The sequence below is a fragment of the Diadema antillarum genome, unplaced genomic scaffold (assembly GCF_040938485.1).
Source record: "Diadema antillarum isolate AM-2024a unplaced genomic scaffold, OU_Dant_1.0 seq00000932_RagTag, whole genome shotgun sequence".
Classification (NCBI taxonomy): domain Eukaryota; kingdom Metazoa; phylum Echinodermata; class Echinoidea; order Diadematoida; family Diadematidae; genus Diadema; species Diadema antillarum.
In genome coordinates this window covers 821,753-842,268 of record NW_027271783.1, presented here as the reverse complement: position 1 = coordinate 842,268, position 20,516 = coordinate 821,753, and the positions used below count along the sequence as shown (strand labels likewise).

Here is a 20,516-nt window from a genome sequence, read left to right as displayed (position 1 = left end):
ATTCCTTGACATTTCGGACATCCGATCCGTGTGAAAAAATTGAAAATTCCTATTTCATATTAGCTGTGCGTGCGAATATGTGCGCGCCCGTACGCGTCCGTCCAATTTTTTCAATTTTTCAAAAAATACTCCAAATGATCTGAAACGTGTGCAAAACAAAATTGAGCTCGATTTGAGCATACAAATATTTCAACGCGTGCGTACGCGCGCGTTTTGAGATAAAAATGAATTTTGAGAATATGAGTAGAATCCGCTTGACTTGAAATATATGTGACGTAAATTTCATTGAAATATTCCATTCCATTAATGAGATATGCATGAAAATGTGTTTTCATATAATGACGTCATAGTGACGTCACGGTCGACTGATCACTATGATTTTACTTGCGCTGTCGTCTTTGCGCCATGATACATATATGGTATAAGTTTGACATTGAGAGGCAATACGCTTTCTGAGCTAACCTCTGCACAACTTTTGTCCAGAAATAAACAATCAGTACAGATACAGAAGGTGATCCGAAGGATATTCGGATCACCCAAAAATGTGAGAAACCTGAAATTAAGTCTCAACCAAAACTATACTATCCCTTTAAAGCAGAAGACATTCATAATAGATGTGGAATACCGTGAACCCGCTAACCAATTAGGTATAATTATCACGAGAATCCGGATGGTTCTATGGGTGTTCTGTTTGGATTTCAACTATCTCGTTTGAAAGATTGGAGTCAGCAGTCAGCTCGTTACGAGCGAGTGAATACGTTGCGTTGAGGTGCATTGTATTTCGGTTTGAATAAACATGAATAGTACATTCATCGAAGCTGTAGGTCACGTGATTAGTGAGGCATACAAACCGTCGTGAAAATGTTCTGCAACTCACACATCGACCGAGAGGCTGATGCGGACTGATCTGGGTACAGGAACGGCAGCGTTGCCTTTCTCTGAACGGTCATACAACATCCGCTTGTGGTACCCCGAGTCTGTTTTAACCAAAAGGAGGTAAGCACGTTCCTTGCTCAAGTCTTCTTCTTCTTCTTCTGTCGTATGATGCAATACAACAGGATTGGTGAGGGGATTTAGCCTAACAGGTTGATATCTAAAGCTGCGGATCCTGTGCAGGACAGCACCACTTCCTTGAACAACGAGTACCTCGGGGGGGGGGGCAAAGGGGCATTTGCTCCTCCCCTCGCTTCGCTCGCTCGCATTTAATAGTTATGCCATTATCCTGATGTTGCTGCCAGAAATTGCCAGCAGTTTTCGTCCGGTGTGCGACCTTAATTTCCAGAGCGAAAAATTTAGCCACAAACGACTTTTTTGTGACTGTAAAGTGTCAACATTTTCAAGCTCACTCGCTTCGCTCGCTCGCATTAAATCATTATACCATTCTCCTGATGTTGCTGGCAGTAATTGCCAGCAGTTTTCCCCCGATGCGCCCCTTTGATTTCCAAAGCGAAAAATTTAGCCACAAACGACAGTTTTTGGGACTGTAAAATATCAACATTTTTAAGCTCACTCGCTTCGCTCGCTCGCATTTAATCGTTATGCCATTCTCCTGATGTTGCTGCCAGTAATTGCAGGCAGTTGCGCCTGGTTGCGCCCCCCTTAATTTCCAAAACGAAAAAAATGCAGCCACAAACGGCAGTGTGGGGACTGTAAAATGTCAAAATTTTCAAACTCGCTCGCTTCGTTCGCTCGCATTTAATCGTTATGCCATTCTCCTGATGTTGCATGCTGCCAGTAATTGCCAGCAGTTGTGCCCGGTACGCCCCCCCCCCCCCTTAATTTCCAAAGCGAAAAATATAGCTACAAACGGCATGACTGTACGATGTCAAAATTATCAAGATCACTCGCTTCGCTCGCTCGCATTTAATTGTTATGCCATTCTCCTGATATTGCTGCCAGTAACTGCTAGCAGTTGCGCCCGGTGCGCGCCCCCTTAATTTCCAAGGTAAAAAAATACAGCCCAAAACGGCAGTTTTTGGGACTGTAAATTGTCAAAATTTTGAAGCTCGCTCGCTCGCATTTAATTGTTACGCCATTCTCCTGATGTTGCTGCCAGTAACTGCCAGCAGTTGTAACCGGTGCGCGCCCCTTAATTTCTGAAGCGAAAAAATACAGGCACAAACGGCAGTTTTTTTACTGTAAAATGTCAAAATTTTCAAGCTCGCTTGCTCCTCTCGCTCGCATTTAATCGCTATGCCATTCTCCTGATGTTGTTGCCATCTAGTGATTGACAGCAGTTGCGCCCGGTGCGGCCCCCTTCATTTCCAAAGCGAAAGTGTATAGCTACAAACGGCAGTTTTTAGACTGTAAAATGTCAAAATTTTGAAGCTCGCTCGCTCCGCTCCCTCGCATTTAATCGCTATGCCATTCTCCTCATGTTGACAGCAGTTTCACCAAAAGTGTGCACCAGATCGCTGAATTTCAGATCTGAAAATGCAAAATCTTTCTCGTATGGAGCAGGATACCCCCACCACTCTGCTCCCTCTCACAGATATTTCAAAAACAAAAAATGTCTTCATACTTTTAAGGTCTGATTTTCCGCCGAAAGTCATCTGACAAGCAAAAAAAAAGCAACAACAATAACAAAGAGTCTTCATATTTTTGCTGCCACTTTCCTCCCACTTTATATTTCATGCAAAAGAGTGGGACATCCGATCCCTGTTAAGTGTGTGTGGGGGGGAGGGGGAGGGGGCACCAAGCTCCCCCCCCCCCCCCCCCAAGGCTGCGCCGGTCCGGTTATGGGCTTGTAATCGTGGTGATGGTGACCATCCCCCCCCCCCCCCCCCCCACTCCTCAGTACGGATTCACGCCGTTGGTGTGTTTGTTTGAGTATGTGTGTTTCTATGCACAATCTGAAGAAAAAAGGTGGCTCATACATAATACCCTGCAACCAAATGAGAGAAAAATAAAAAGCTCCTTCAACAGGAGTGCATTGCCTTGTTCAGTTGAAGTTTTTAGCTTGAGTAATACTCTTCAGTTTAGGTGATTTCGGTTATTTTCAAACCTAGCTCCATCATTATGTGATTCTTTCCACCATCCGCTATTAAAGGTTTTCCTTCCTGTTAATACACGGCAAGCAGAACATTGGAATACAACTTATTGTCCCACTGACTCACGCATGATTAACAATCCATAATGTGTACAGTGCAGTCATGGTACACAATGGCAATGCCTCAAGGACAACAGTGTGTCATGTCCCACGGCTTGTTTTCATAGTTCTTCTTCCTGAAAAAAAATAAAGAAAACCCTGATCATTTTTGAACTCCAACACATGTATTGTGCTTGTGCATCATGTGTGCAATCGGTATGTCCAACCATTCCCAATATGCCTATGAACAATATCATACCCTATTTTCTAAAAGTAGGGCCTACCACGTATCAACTTGAATACAGATGTATACCAATTTAAATATCCATGACATTGATATCTGTTAATTCAACAACATAAAAAAGATAATCATTTACATGGAAGGAAGATGTTAACTTTTCCATCTAAACTACAAGTTGAGTGAGACCTTGGATTTTACATTGAATATACCCAGTATATTACCTGAATATTACCTGAATATTGCCTGAATGTTGCCTGAATGTTGCCTGGAATAGTCATCTTTATGGTCAGCTACACCGAAATTGCTTAAAGGTGAATCTAAGTGAACTTTGAGCATAAGCCTCTGGTCATCATCAGCATCGACTGACTGCGTATATACCTACAGTGGTCCCACATATTACGATCAGTGTGAAACGGATATCGGGTGACACGGAATCGAGCAACAGACGGAAACGGTAATGTTGATTCTATCGCCGATATACACTGTATTGATTGATGATATTGGTATCCAGATTTATGACAACTTCAGTTAATCTATGGCAAAATCGAAACAGAAGCAAAAACTGAAAACTAACACTTGTTTTTGCCTGAACGCCCGGCTGCAATGACTTCAAGTACAAAATGCCCAAACATATAACTGTCAATAGTATTCAGTCAGCGTTATTTCACATCACCAAGAACGATATTTCATTCGCTGTACTTGACGGTGAAGAACATTTGACCCCAGAACTGAATACCATATACCCTAATGTCAATCGTGATATTGCTCGCCATTTCTGTCTTCAAGCAATTCAAGATGGCCGCCACGAGACCAACTCGACCACATCCATAGATAATAGTTCTTCGTCTCCGAACAATAGCTCAGTACAGAATGCCCCAAATGACACCGAGTGGGGAGGAGATCCTATTGACCACCCTTCAGACGCCGATGAGCGGAACAAAACACCGATCACACCTCTCTCGTCTGAATCACACCGATCACACCGATCACACCGATCACACCTCTCTCGACACGTTAGCAAAAAACGCGCTAAAAAACACTCAGGAAACGGAAGTCTGTAGCAGCATAAGTGAGACGAATATTATTATATTCAATCATTATATGAAACAGTGGCAATTACAATGGGAAAACTCAGAAAGAGGTCGATTTTTATTTCACATACAACCAACATAACGCAAACATGTAAAAGCAATCTGTATTGCAGACGTGATGAGAACATTCTTCACAGATTAAGAGTAGGAAGCTGTTTACTGAATGAAACATTGTTTAAATTAGGAAAACATAATTGATGGTAAATGTTCTCAGTGCGGTACATTAGAAACGGTGCAACATTTCCTCCTAGAATGTCCGGGTTATAAAGAATACAGAAATCAGTTGCAAAGTTATTTGGAGTAAGTAATCTTACTATAGGTAATATATTGAATCATCCTCAACAAAAATATATCATATGTTTTGTTAGATGCACTGGTAAATATTGGATATTATAGTTTGTATTGATATGTTAACACTAGTTGTTTATGGAATAGCATGCATAATGATAAAAGTGCCCGGTGTGTATGCCTCAAAACCAAAATCTGTTTCAGGTTGACAGCAATTTGTTTTAATTAACCACAAAAATAAAGTTATTTATGCTAATACAAGAAACAAAATATTTGCCGGGAGCTGTTGCGCAGCAAGGACACAGAATAAAGAGCACCATCAAACGACTTCAACCAGCAGTGACGACGTGACACACACGAACCAGGACTCGACAAGCCAACCCATACACCCCCCAGCCTCAGCACAGTCAGTTAGCCACTGTACAAGCACAGCTGCAAACGCACCGTACAGAGTGGCGTAAGTATTCAAGTCTGACTGTAAAACGCCAATAAACTCAACAACAACAACAACAACAACTCTCGTCTGAATGCGCCAACAATCTCACGCAAACAGTGTTTCAACTAACAATAGACGTCGAAGACCTGAGAACGGAGGTCAGTCGCCTTAATGAACAAAGAACACCAGGTAGAAAACCAGAATCTACCCTCGGCCCAGTAAAAGCACAACAAACATCGACTAGCGATTTCACAGAGGATAATGTCCCGTCCTTTGAAGCCCAAGGAGCGACTATATCCGCAGACATCATACGAAATGGGAGGAAGAAAGATCACCAAGCCGCAATCCAGAACCCATCGTCAAACCAGTAAGCACACACAAAAGATTGAATCATGAAATCGCAGAAGACTCTGTCCCGTCCTTTGAGTCGCAAATGGGCGACTACATCTACAGGCATCAAACACAGTGTGATCAAACAGGACCAAGTGAAAAAGTCGACGTCCTCATTGTTGGGGACTCGATAACAAAATACATTCAGCCTTCAAAGTTGTCTTCAGTGCTCACAATGAAAAATAGATGCTTACCTGGTGCGCGCGTCTAAGATATTTTCGACGCAATACAACATGAGGAGAGATCAAAACCACGGCATCTGCTTCTCCACGTCGGAGGCAACAATATCAGAGAGGATGATGAAAATGAAATTATGGCGAAAATTACATCTCTGTGCGACGAGGGCAAAACCAAAACGACAATCGACGAGATAGTGCTTTCAACCATAGTGCATCGCAATGACGAAAGCCCGTATGAATCAACAATGATCGAGAATATCAACGCCCACCTGAAACATTTCGCCAATCAGCGAGGATACTCCGTGATTGACAATGGAAGTATTCGACCTCGCGCTCACCTGGCCAGAGATGGCGTTCACTTGAACAGAGCCGGTGTTGTACAACTTGCCCGTAACTTCATACGCCACCTGAGGAGAATTTCGCTACCACAGCTGCAACAACAGGGTTTTCACGGGCACCGAAACCCTCGACGAAGGCAACCACAGGGCCGCGTGTTTCCACGGGATTGGATCGACAGCCTGGAGAATGCGAGAATGCTCCTCAACCAAAGACGCCAATAGAATCAACTAGGAAAGAAAACAGCGTAAACCAATGTCGTGATTCTCGACAATCTTTTTCTGATACTGGATGCCCGAATTCTCACTGTAATACATTATAAATTTTCAAAGCCAGACATTAGGACTCTGTATAGCTCATTTAAATTCCCAGAGTATTCTGGTATTTGCCCAAAGATAGAACATGTGGTATATACGCATTTTATTATCTGAGGCTAAGTACGACGTAATGGCCATTAGTGAGACATGGTTGCGCGATGGCATATTAGACAACGAGCTTCGAATAAATGGCTATAATCTTGTGCGATGTGACCGCCCAGGGAAAGACACTCATGGAGGTACACCTCTCTTCAAATCGGACAAGATTTCATTCACAGTGATCAATATTACAGATGTTACTGACATTGACTTTTAGTCTTGCTGGGTAAAAATATCGCCGACATCTAGCAAATCTTTTGTACTGGGTGTAATATATTTCCCAAGAAAAGATTATATTTGTTTAGACCAACTGAGAAAAATATTGGACTCGACTGAAATGATATCTAATGATATTCTAGTTGTCGGAGATTTTAATTATAACGTATTATGTGCAAGCGAAAATACTAAAAGAGATGATTTATGTTGTGAATATCAACTGAAGCAACTAGTAACATCTCTAACAAGAGTTACTGAAAACTCGAAGACATGCATTGACCTGGTGTTGTCTTCTCGCTCCGAATCTATCAACAAAGTGGATGTCATTCCTCTTGGTCTGAGAGATCATTTAATGGTGGTTGTAAGAAGGAAGACAAAATGTCGTAAAAGTAATGCAGTGAAATATGCTCGTATCTGTAATTTTAAGAATTTTGATGAAGAAAAGTTTCTCCTAGATCTGCTGCGGAAACCATGACACAGAGTTGAGGAATGTGAAGACGTAGATGAGGCACTAGAATTGTGTACAACTTTATTTAATGAAGTTTGTGATATTCATGCTCCTTTCCAGACTATCCGTGTACGCACGAATTATACAGCCCCATAGGTATCTAGGGAGATGATTGAACTTGGAAGAAAGCGAGATTTATTGTTTTCTAAGGCTCGAGCTGAATCTGACTGGAGAGAAGCGAAGAATTTGAGAAATAAAGTTAATAACATGGGCAAATATTTGAAGAAAATGTTTTACACTAAAGAGATCACTGAAAATAAAAATGATTCAATCAAATTGTGGAATGTAACAAGGGAAGCCAGAAATTTACAAAAAAAAGAAACACAATGCCCATGTCAGATGATAGAGAAAAATTAGTCAATGAGTTCAATTAATATTTCGTGTCTGTTGCAGATAAATTAGCAGAAAAGTTTGACATTGATTTTAATGATATGTCTTTTTACATAAAAGCAATTTCACATGAATATCGCTTCCATTTTCAACGTGCTCATGTGTCATTTGTTGATAAGCAGATTCGCACAATGCCAAGTAAAAAGGCTGTTGGCGTTGATGGTATTACGTGTAAACTTTTAAAAGCAGGTCGTCCAGCCATTACACACTCTTTAACTCACGTGATAAATGTATCATTGATGACGGGTAAGTTTCCTGATAATTGGAAAACTGCAGTAGTCACTCCCATACATAAAAGTGGTGATCGTGACGAAATTGAGAATTATAGACCAATATCTGTTATGCCTCTAGTGTCGAAGGTAATAGAAAGAGCGGTCCATGAACAACTCTATGCTTATTTACAGACTATTAATTTTTTGTGTGATCAGCAATCAGATTTTCGGCCAAAACATAGCACACAGTCAACGGTATTAGATGTTACCGATTATATTCTAACAAATAGGAACAGAGGAAAGGTGACTGGTGCACTTTTTGTCGATCTTAAAAAGGCGTTCGACACAGTGAACCACAACATATTATTACATGTCTTACAGAATGTCGGTATATTAGAGAAAGAGTTTGAATGGTTCTCTTCTTATCTGACTGAAAGGAAGCAGAAAACCAAAGTTGGTAAAGACTTGTCTGACTGTATGATCATTAAGCACGGTGTACCACAAGGTTCCATTTTGGGACCGCTGCTCTTTGTCATGTATATAAATTCGCTCCCGGAAGCGGTGACAGAAGTCAATTGTAAAATCCACATGTATGCTGATAACGCAGTTTTACTATTTGAAGGTTCATCAACAACGGAACTACAGAATGATATGCAGAAAAGTTTGAGTGCTGCCAATGATTGGTTGAAGACATTTGAATTAACAATGAATGCCGGTAAAACAAAGTATATGCTTTTTGGATCAAGGCAACGCACTCAAAACTTTCCTAATATGAAACTTTCAGTTGACGATACAGAGATCGAAAGAGTAACAGAGTTTATGTATTTGGCTGTACTGCTAGATGAACATTTAACATATGAAAGACATTACTTATACCGCAAAAAACAGATATCTAAGAAGATTGGTTTTTTGAGAAGGACAGCTAAAGAATGTGTTCCAAATGAAGTTTGGGACACATTCTTTTCATGTTAATATGATTTGTGTACACTGATTCACGGCCCCATTGAAAAACAGCATATTTGCTGATTGGGCTTTTTATCCGTGGTAAAATAAAATGAATGAAATGAAATGAAAAGTGTTTAGGATATTGTGCAATGCGCTCATAATGTCCCAATTCGATTGTTGTGATCTTGTATGGTCAAATTGCTCGTTGGCTCTATTGAGAAAGTTGGATTTGTTGCATAATAGAATGGCGAGGATGATACTGGGTGCTCACCCTAGAACACATATTGTTGATATGTTCAGGAGTCTAAAGTGGCAGAACCTTGAAGAAAGGAGACATGTTCATAGAATGTGTGAGGTATTTAAGTGCGTTAACAACATCGCGCCTCCATATCTGTCACAACGCTTTGCAAAGCCCTCACACATAGTGGGTACTAGGTCAAAGACAAATGCATCTTTATCTGAAGGTGGTTGTCAAATTTTGAACAATAGTGGCAAACGCACTTTCCAGTACGTGGGTACCAAAGAATGGAACAACTTCACACCTGAGCGAAGGCAACTAAATACAATCAGTGCACTACGAGTATCAATGAGAGGACCCACGCGGCCCAGTGTACAAAACAGTGTAATCCGATCTATGTGCTTTGTTTCTTGATTGTACCAGATTTTGTTGGATTTTGTTGGATTGACGTGTGTTTGAGAGGCGTTCAAATTTACTTTATCATGCTTTCGGAGTGCCTTCCCTTCTTACCCCCTCCATTAGTTATCTCTTTCTTTTCTTCTACTGCCTTTTCCTTCATGTTTCTTCTTCCTCTGCAAATCTTCTTCTTCTTCTTTTCTTCTTCGTTCTCCGCCCGTTTAAGATATCTGTGTAATGACAGGAGTGATTCTTGGAATAAGAAATGAAATTAAATATTTCATCTGTTTATGCATTGTGCAATTGTTTTTTAAGGAAAATTTCATTTTATCATACTCATGGAAATTAATATATGATAATTTTAGATATGTGTGTAATATAACCTATATTTTTAATGATGTAGTAATGATTATGTTTAAAGACATTCTAAGTTTGTTGTTATCAAATGTGTAATTATCTTTTGAACTTATGTTTTGTCAGTTGCAGTTTTATCTGTAAACCTCTGTTTTCGAATGTCATGTGTTGTATTTGAATGTTTTTACCCATTTGCAGGGCCCTCATTTAAAGCAGTTTTATAACTGACGAGGCTACCCTGGTTGAATAAAACCGGAAATAAATAGATAAATAAATAAATAAATAAAAGATAGACAAATAACTTTGTATTACTATACATACGTGTTAAATTACATGGAAAGGAAACAGGATAGAAGGTATTAATTTTGGCGATTGAAATTGTCATTGTGGTAGCGCGTATAAAATTGGTACAAATTTTTCCTCTGAGCTATAAAGAACAACAAAATTATATAAAAAGAAAATATAACGAGTGAAATTGTATGTGTTGCAAATGCTCTTTTGGTGCAGCTGGAGAAGAGACAAAATCAAAAGGATGAATGTGTTTGATCGGCAATTATTGGCTTCACGTTTGGGCTCATATCTTATCAATATATCTTTGTAATAATTTAGAATAGGGATTTGAATAGGGACAGTTAGAGGGATTTTGCCAACCCGGCTCAAGTTTAAAGTTGTGCCTAAAGTGTAGTGTTTTTAGTATAGATGCTTCCGGGTATATGGTTCTTTGAGTTGACCTTTTTCATGCTCGCGCGTTATGCCCAAATCAGTCGACGGCGTGTAACTTCGCATTTTCTACTCAAACGCACAAAACCGCGCGCGCCCAAACTGGTCAATCAATCGCCAAATGCCGCAGTACAATGAACGCGTTTCTCGTGATTCTATTCCTGTCACCGCGTCATGTATCTTGCAGCTTGGTGACTATCAAGGGATGTTTCCCCCTGGAGTTTGGAGTACATTCTGAGTTTCCGTCACTGTTTTGTGTGCATAAGTCATGCCTCTACAATAATGTAGCTAGTGGTCAATTGAAAGAAAAACAAACATAGATTTTCAAATTCATGAAATTCTTCCGTCGAGATGTTTTCATTGCAACTGATTGACAAATTGCCCTACATTGACGTAAATAAGCACTGAATAAACACTGATCAATTCAGTGCTTATTTACGTCAATGTAGGGCAATTTGTCAATCAGTTGCAAACATAGATTTGTCACACAATAAAGCAAAACTTTGCTTATTACGTTTTCAAGGTAACAAAATCTATTAAAGTTGCATAGATTCGAGAGAGGGAACTTTTCCCTAAAGCATGCATGGCTACGTTGCTGTCTCGGAGTGATGATTTACACTGTGGTGCATAAAGAGTTAATGACCTTGTTGTCATTTGTACGCACTGATCGGGAATGGAGAGTGAGTCCTCAAGTACTACACACGTACTAGGCCTATATGGTAGAACTGACGGTGATAAGCGCAATCATGGCAATGATCCCGCGCAGTCTGCATACAGGGCTAACTGTATACCATTGAAACAGCACTCTCACGCTTCAGAATATGTGCACGTCACGAGACCGACACGAGTCGCCCCGAGTTGTACAGCTCACGAGTCATGCAGCCCAGGAGTTAAGCTGGCAAGGCCAACGAGACCGACACATAAAGTCCTGTCGAACTCGTGAGCTGTTTTTACCTAGTGTCGAACACATGGGCTGTATGACTCGTGGACCTGTTTTCAATGTCGAACTCGTGGGTGCCGGTCTCGTGGGATGACTCCTTCAGAAAGGCATCAATATTTATTGCTTGCCCATTCACAGAGACATGTGTTTTTTGTACTGTTGATCACGCTATTCTTGTAGCTCGTCTGTTAGAAAGTGGTTATAGAAGCAAATTTTAATATTTGTGACCTAACCTTTAAAGGGATGGTATAGTTTTGGTTGAGTTGGAGCATCAGGTTTCCGTCCTTTTGTGAGATAATGCAAAACCTCTTAAGCATTATCAAAGAGCACATACAATTCTAAAGGGCTTTTTACACTTGTGTTTCTTAACCCCGGACTTTCTCTGACCCAGGACTATCGTTAGTCCCGTACCAATTTTTTCAGCTTTTTACACTCGCCAATTAGTCCCGTACTATCTCTTGTCCGGGGCTAAGGAGAAAACTGACCTTTTTACACTCGTATTTCTTAGCCCCGGACTTTCCAAACCACATGAATATTCATAATTACGCTGTATACTGTACACGTACACGCACGCACCGGCAGCACTTGATTACCTCGTTTCTGATTGGTCAGTGAGGGTCGGACTTCGTCTCCGTCGCTTAGCCCAGGATTATTTTTTCGTTCTGTTTACACTCACTTGCTTGGCACCGCAATTGCGGTGCTAACCCCTGCTATTTTGCAGGGCCAGATAGTACCGTACTATCGGTGGGGCTAGCCCACTTTGGCAAAAACGAGTGTAAACAGAAAGTGGGCTAAGGATAGTCCCGTACCAACGGTGGGGCTAAGGCCCCCCCCCCCCTTAGCCCCACCGTTGGTCCGGGGCTAAGCAAAATTTTACAAGTGTAAAAAGCCCTTAAGAGGTATTCGATGTTAATTCGATGAACATCGGTTTTGAAATACCCGAGATATCAAAAAACAAAGAAGTCCTGATAAAAGATGGGACCCTGCTTTCATTAGGACCACTTTGTTTTACTTTGTTTTCAGTTATCTCAGTTATTTCAGAACCTATTTTCATCAAAATGTTATTACAAACTTCGATTTTTTTTTAGAATATGTATCCTGGTTTCTAATTATCTCGTAAAAATTTAAAATACGAATCGCCTCTGTATCTCAACCAACACTGAACCTTCCCTTTAAATAAATGCATTCATATAAGCATCAGGATGGGCACCTCGTGTAATTATCGATGACAAACTCTCACAGTATAGCTTGCACAGTATCTATATTCATGTGAGGGATTTCAATGCAAAAACAGATAATCGCTATGTTCAATATTTCTTTAACATAATTTCATTAAAGAGAGTAATATCTTTTCATTGATACTGCAAGAAGATTATCTTTAGAGATATTCCTAACATCATCCCATATGTTTTAATGAATGTTATTGGTTTTTTTTTCAGCTGCTTGAATCTCAAATATCTAAGAATAAAAGGAAATGGAAATATATCTTTTTTATCATTATCTAAACTCTATATTGTGTGTGTACATTTTGTTACAAATGAGTCAAATATCATGTTTCTTCAACATTATCATGTACACAATTATAAGTGAGTCATTGTATGTATCGTTTTCGTGCAAACAGACCGAAATTTAAGTTAAATAAATTGTACAAGCATCGCTATATCCACACTCTCCTTCCTCTTTTCACATTGTATGTAGATGTTTATATAGCCTTCAGTGATCGAAAGCTTGCTATCGATACGAACACGAGACGTCCGTCCTCACAAATATGCGAACTTATAAGCCATAGCCATTCAAGGGCGAGACCATGAATACGAAAACGTGTTAAGATTAACATGATCATAATAATAATCAAAATCATAATAATAATCATAATCGTAATCATAATCATAACCATAATCATACTCATAATAATAATCATAATCGTAATCATAATCATAACCATAATCATACTCATAATCATAGCATAATAGGGTCTTATACCTAGGGTAGCCTCTTCAGTGTTGCCACTGCTCTACCAGAGGGCCCTGCCTTTATTATTACCCTAGCGTTGCCAAGTACCCAGTGGCGTATCTAGGGGGGCAAGGGGGGCACGTGCCCCGGGCGCCACTCCCCGGGGGCGCAAAAAAACGAAGAAGAAGAAAAAAAAAGGAAAAAAAACGAAGAAGAAGAAAAAAAAAGAAAAGAAAAAAAAAGAGAAGAAGAAGAAAAAAAAAAAAAAAAAACTCGCCCGGAAAAGGTGGGGGGGGGGGGGGGCAGAAAACCAAATCAAACAAGACCAAAAAAAAAAATGATGCCGCCGACAAAATGACAATGTTTATTGTGTTCACACAAGAATTCCATGTTCTGTAAGTAAGCTGAAGTACAAAAATTTTCGGCTCGCTCGATGCGCTCGCTCACCAAAATTTATATAAAAAAGAAGGTAAGAACAAAACGTGATGATGACATGGACAAAATGACAATGTCTATTGTGTTCACACATGTCACTTTATATTTAGCAGGCAAATGTTTCACGGAGCAGCGGCTGCCATTTCTTTCGTTCTGAAGCGATCGCCAATTGGATCAAAAGAAGGGGCCAACGGTTTCGAACATACGGGGGGGGGGGGTTGGGGGCGCAAAAAAAAAACCAAACAACCCAAGACAAACAAGATAAGAACAAAACGTAATGATGATACGGATATATACAAATTTCGGCTCACTCGCTCGTACTAATTTAGAGTATTTTTTAAAGTCTTCAGTTTGGGTCGTCACTATATCTTGTAAGAATTGTAAGACTTAATAAGCAAAAAATGACAAGAATTTCATGTTTTGTAAGCTGAAATACAAAGTTTTTCGGCTCGCTCGCTGCGCTCGCTCGCCAAAATTTATCCCCAAAAAAGAGATAAGAACAAAACGTGATGATGACGCAGAAATATACAAATTTCGACTCACTCGCGCGTACTAATTTAGAGTATTTTTTAAAGTCCTCAGTTTGTTGGTATAAATCGTTATCGTCGTCACTATATATTGATTAGAATAGTAAGATTTAATAAGCAAAAAATGACAAGAATTCCATGTTTTGTTAGCTGAAATACAAAAATTTTCGGCTCGCTCGCTACGCTCGCTCGCCAAAATTTATTAAAAAAAGAGATAAGAACAAATCATGATGATGCCGCGGAAATATACACATTTCGGCTCACTCGCGCGTACTAATTTAGAGTAGTTTTTCTAAGTCCTCAGTTTGTTGGTATTAATCGTTATCTATAAGGCCGTCACTATATCTTTATTAAGGGCTTTTTACACTTGTGTTTCTTAACCCCGGACTTTCTCTGACCCAGGACTATCGTTAGTCCCGTACCAATTTTTTCAGCTTTTTACACTCGCCAATTAGTCCCGTACTATCTCTTGTCCGGGGCTAAGGAGAAAACTGACCTTTTTACACTCGTATTTCTTAGCCCCGGACTTTCCAAACCACATGAATATTCATAATTACGCTGTGTACTGTACACGTACACGCACGCACCGGCAGCACTTGATTACCTCGTTTCTGATTGGTCAGTGAGGGTCGGACTTCGCCTCCTTCGCTTAGCCCAGGATTATTTTTTCGTTCTGTTTACACTCACTTGCTTGGCACCGCAATTGCGGTGCTAACCCCTGCTAATTTGCAGGGCCAGATAGTACCGTACTATCGGTGGGGCTAGCCCACTTTGGCAAAAACGAGTGTAAACAGAAAGTGGGCTAAGGATAGTCCCGTACCAACGGTGGGGCTAAGGCCCCCCCCCCCCTTAGCCCCACCGTTGGTCCGGGGCTAAGCAAAAATTTACAAGTGTAAAAGGCCCTTTAGAATTGTAAAATTTGACAAGCAAAAAATGACAAGAATTCCATGTTTTGTTAGCTGAAATACAAATTTTTCGGCTCGCTCGCTGCGCTCGCTCGCCAAAATGTATAAAAAAAGAGTTAAGAACAAATCGTGATGATGCCGCGGAAATATACAAATTTCAGCTCACTCGCGCTTACTAATTTAGAGTATTTTTAAAGTCCTCAATTTGTTGGTATAAATCGTTATCGTCGTCACTATATCTTGATTAGAATTGTAAGATTTAATAAGCAAAAAATGACAAGAATTCCATGTTTTGTTAGCTGAAATACAAAAATGTTCGGCTCGCTCGCTGCGCTCGCTCTCCAAAATTTATCAACATTCATTACATTCAAATCACCCTCAAAAAGACCCCTTTTAAGTGCTTGAAAAAGTACATCATGTGGACTGTCTTTAAAGTCCCTACTGGGATGGGGTTGGGGTGGAACACTTTTTCAGAAATTAGGGGCGCAATTTTCGCGCTTGCCCCGGGCGCCGTTTTCCCTAGATACGCCACTGCAAGTGCCCATTCACACACCTGGGTCGAGAGTGACGTAATGGGTAAAATATCTTGTTTAAGGACATAATCACTATAGGCGGGATTCGAACTCGAGTCCTCCGATCTCCTCCGATCGGGAGTCGAGAGTCTTATCCACCTTGTCCACCAGAGCCCTTCATCAAAAAGGCTCTGTTATCCACTATGCCACAGCGCCTCCACATAATAGTATCAATAGCTGCTCTGAAGTCCAAGAGAGGTCCACGAGTAGCCTACTAGCACACCTATCTTTGTGAATATCAAGCTGTGATAAAATGTTACTCTGAAGCTTCTAAAAAAAAAGTTGTTTCGGCGCAAATGTTTGCCCTGTCTGCAGCCTGTATGGGATCAATGAGCTGCGACAGTCTAAATAGTATGTCAGTTGTAATCAGAGATGATTTTTAAATGATTTTAGAGCAATATGACCCAATTGGCTGAGCTCAGATCCTGGCTATAGGTGAAGGCTTGTTTAATTGGCGGAAAAATTGCCTGCCGATCCGTTCTGGAAAGACACTCAGAAGTTCTTTGTTATGCCTGCCTGTTCCATCCTGGCTTGTCCTTGTTATAGTCCTTTCTTTCCGTCAGTTTGTCCTGACATCATGATGTCTGATTTTTTTTATACGTGGATTCCTTGACCAATCTTAAGATGTCCTTATCTCCTAGAATAATTCACAAAATTTACAAGTTATGCTTCTCTTGCGAATTTCTCTTTTCCATATACAGTTAAAAACATACTGTTGCGTATTGTTCATTTATCGAAATACAAAGATGCTTTTAGTATAGTCATGATAGTTGCACAATGTGTCGTTGAAGTTTATGTTATTTGACATTCTTTGAAGAATTCTTTACCCTTGTAAGTGCAGAAGCAAATTTTGCACACGGCACGCTCAATTACCGGCCGCGTCGTGCTTGCAAAAGCTCGCAATTGTGGGTGATAGTTTGAGGGACAATTCAGGAAAGTTTACCACTGCTTGATCCATACGGGTTTTTGTTGGTTTGTTTGTTTATCTATTTCTTTGTTTGTTTTAAACTCCATTTGGGAAGATGGCTGGATTGCCGCAAGACCAGCTATAGGTGGTCATCGAAGAGATCCAATTGGATAACGGTGATCCTGAGGTAGACCACTTATCCGGGTTATGCATCTTGCTTTTTATGACATCGCATCTCTTTATCATCGTCGTGCATACCAGGGTACAATATGAGTCAAATAACTTGCCAACATGTTGCTAAGTGTCACTGAACATTCACGTTGAATATGTGCTTTACTCGTTGTAGTAATTCAACGAATTCCTTAAAGTTTAAAAGATACAATGTTTCAATATCAGACAAAACATCAGAAACATCAGCTGACATCTCTTTATCCAGAACGGGTGTAGGCATCATACATATGATGGAAAATCTACATATTCTATGATACTTTTTTTACCATTTTTTTTTCAGACTATACTCGGATATATCCCACGTCTTGTTTGGTCCCACGCTACAGTGTAGGTGAACACACAGAGATCCGCTAACATGGAGATCACCCTGTTGACTAGATTTGTCGGCCTATTCAGCTTCTGCATCGTGATGAAAGGTAAGTCACCTTTTGAATTTCTTTGATAACATTCGTATTTCTGACTGAACAAAGGTATATGATTATCGTTTTCACAGACCTAATACACAACTCTTTCGTCTTCGAATTTGCATGACTGCTTAGTTGGCTTCTCTCTCGAGTCTAAATCGCATGTTATTTGAGGTTTGACTGTTGGTGTAGTCACTTCAATATCCATTCGGTAATTAAGTTGTAGATACATATCATTCCATCATCTTCTTGTATTTTCCCAAAGTGGATATTTTTCATTCCTTATACATTGTTTTGAAGAAGAGGTATGACGTGAAAGCTGATTATGCACTCCGTAGACGTGTGCGTAATACCGGTATAAAGACTTTGCAGATTTAGATTTGTTTATTGCTGTATATTTATTCAGATATGAATAATTAGTCATGATTCCACGTAATGCAATTTTTGGACGTTCTGAGACAGTCTTTTTTATCTTTATTTTAGGCACCAGCACTTTTGCAGCCGACAATGCCGGCCGGGAGTTTGTTTTCGCGTTTCCACCAAACTACGAGTTTCAGGAACCAGGCAACCTCAGACTTCTCATACATCCAACAGAACAGACAACACAGACGCTAATGAATGTGACCATAACATATCGAGGTACCTCCTATTCCTTGGCATTAGACCTCCGCTCGCCACCATATAATGTGTCGCTGCCCTCTGACCTTGCCCTTACAAGGATTTCCGGTTTAACGAACTCGACGGTAGTCGTACAAACAGACCACGACATCATCTTGGTGGCTGCGAACTTTGAAACTCGGTCGATGGATACGTTTGTGGTGCTTCCAACCTCTTATCTCGGCAAGGAGTACTTTGTCGCAACGACTCCGCAGCGAAACTCGTGGGCAATCTTGATTTCGGCGTCTTCCGAACCAGTGACGGTTGAGGTAGCTGTGAAATATCACGTTACATTTCTTGGTAAAGATTACAAGTCGGGGGACGTCATAAAGACCTCATTGAGTCCCTTTCAGACAATGCAGCTCGAGCCATTCGTGAACACGACCTCATCGGTAACGCGAATCCTTGCAAACGCGTCGGTTTCGGTGACAGTTGGCTGCACGTGTGCCACGGTCCCCAGCCTCGAAGTCGGAGGATGCGATTTCATCGCCGAACACTTGGCCCCCTTCGATCGATGGGGGCAGTCCTTCGTACTGAGTCCATTCATTAACCGGCAGAGTGGATACATGTTTCAGGTGATATCCGGGAGGAACAACACGAAGGTGTGGATCGGGGGAGATGTGCTAATCCTCCATATAGGAGAATACTACACACGAATCGTCACACGACAAGAAATGACGTCGGTTACATCGAATCAACCAATAATGGTTTTGCAGTACAGCATGGGTACGGAAAATGATCAAAGACCCGGTGATCCCGCTCTCCTCATGGTCCCCCATATGGATCAATTCAAGTCTTTCGCAGAATTTCCAATCATTGATTTCTCCTCTGCAGCAATCAACGACGTTTACGTCTCTGTCACCACGGATTGCAATGCGACAAGTGAAATCCTACTCAATAATAGTATCATCAATCAGGTGGGCCTCAGGGTTGACATTGAAGACATAATTTACCATTTGCAGAAGAAACAAAAACACAGAATTTTAGTGCTTCAAAACAGTTCTAAAATGTGAGTTAGGGATAGAAACAACCACTGTGAAAATTTGAATCCGTATAATCGATGTTAAGTATTGTTAGATACACTGCATGTGAACAATAGCTATAATAAGAATGTTTCCAGACTAGATTGTCTACAGTTACGGTTTAATGTGAAAAATACTGATAATAAATCTTCTTATATTGTAGGATGTTTTGAGATACAACTGACCTACACATATGCATTAAATGTGATATCTTGAACACCTTTTAAATCATTGCTCCCAAATGTAAACAGGACCTTTAACTTGTTTGTCCTTGACGATATAGCCCTATTTTCATGATACTCTTAGTTCTTTAGATCACTCAAAACACAATTTTTTTTGAAAGATTCGCTCAAGCATTGCAGCAGCACCAAACTTTTTTTTTTGCATAGATAAAGCACAACTTTAATATAACATTACATATAACTTGGCATAAAGCAAGAAATACGGAAAGAAGTAAAACTAAGCAATGGCATCATATAGAGTATAATTTATTAAGGTATATGTTTAACAAGTGCCTAATATTGGGGACCGCGGCCGTCAGATGCAGATGGTAGAACGGTCTATCTCGCAAATTGCTGTTCTGAGAAAAATTACTTTAAAGTTTAGAGGTTTGAGTTTTTTTAGGAGATGGGTATAATGCATTTTAGCAATGGAACAAGAAGAAGCATATTAAACACTGATAACTGAAGAATTTTGTGCTTATTTGGGGTTTTAATTATAAAATAAATGAGACTTTTGTGCAGATAGACTGTTTAACCACAGCACATGTATACACTCCCGCTACACATCATAAGATGGTAAAATGGTCTATCTTCTAGATAGACCACAAACACTATATGTAAACTGGTCTAACTCGAAGATAGACCATTTTACCATCTGACAGCGATGATTTAAAAAATCTCAGTTTAGAAGGTTATATGGTTTATGTAAAAGATAGCTCGTTTTACCTCCAAACGATATTACCAACAATGGGCTAACTCAAAGATAGACTATTTTACCATCAAATCTGGAGGAAAAATACAAAAAAGTACCAAGATAGCGGAAATTATCTCTAAAACAAGACATGATGGGATTTTCTCCTATCGATAGCACCATTGGAAAGAGCACCCTCACATGTCCCGGAAAGTTAATTTACCTCAAAAAGTCAAATTTTCGAGTTAGACCGTTTTACCATCTGACGGCCGCGCAGCGGGAAGGTGCAGTTCTGGCATGGTCTTGACTTTAACCCATTCTGTGTCAGGGGTTTTGGACACTTTTTAGAAGGCTGTGTGTTTTCATTGCCAATAGGCACTCAAAGCACACACACTGTTAAAAGTGCGATCTGGACACCACGTTAATTGCGCAGCCACATTACTCCTGTATTGCTGTTGCTTCTCTTTTATTCCAACTTTTCATTTTCTTTGTGGTGTACGTAGATTTCTTGGCTGGAAGAATACAGCGTCGAAACATGGAATCACAGGAATATATGCACGGTATGGATGGCCGTAGAGGGCGGAGGATATGTGCTCCGTTCACGTGA

At 40.3% G+C, this 20,516-nt stretch overlaps 2 protein-coding genes across 2 annotated transcripts in view; both read left to right on the top strand.

Moving 5' to 3' along the window:
- The window catches only part of LOC139741507 (adhesion G-protein coupled receptor G2-like), a 34,004-nt gene extending 28,489 nt beyond the window's left edge, over positions 1 to 5,515 (top strand). The window contains exon 13 of the mRNA XM_071652090.1: positions 5,262 to 5,515. Within this exon, the coding sequence (XP_071508191.1) occupies positions 5,262 to 5,515 (254 nt within the window). The remainder of the gene's footprint in view (positions 1 to 5,261) is intronic.
- LOC139741506 (IgGFc-binding protein-like) lies at positions 864 to 20,516 on the top strand. The gene is made up of 4 exons (XM_071652089.1): positions 864 to 996; positions 17,195 to 17,330; positions 17,802 to 18,857; positions 20,413 to 20,516. Exons 2-4 carry the CDS (start codon positions 17,270 to 17,272, stop codon positions 20,514 to 20,516), a joined length of 1,221 nt encoding a protein of 406 aa, XP_071508190.1. The 5' UTR covers positions 864 to 996; positions 17,195 to 17,269.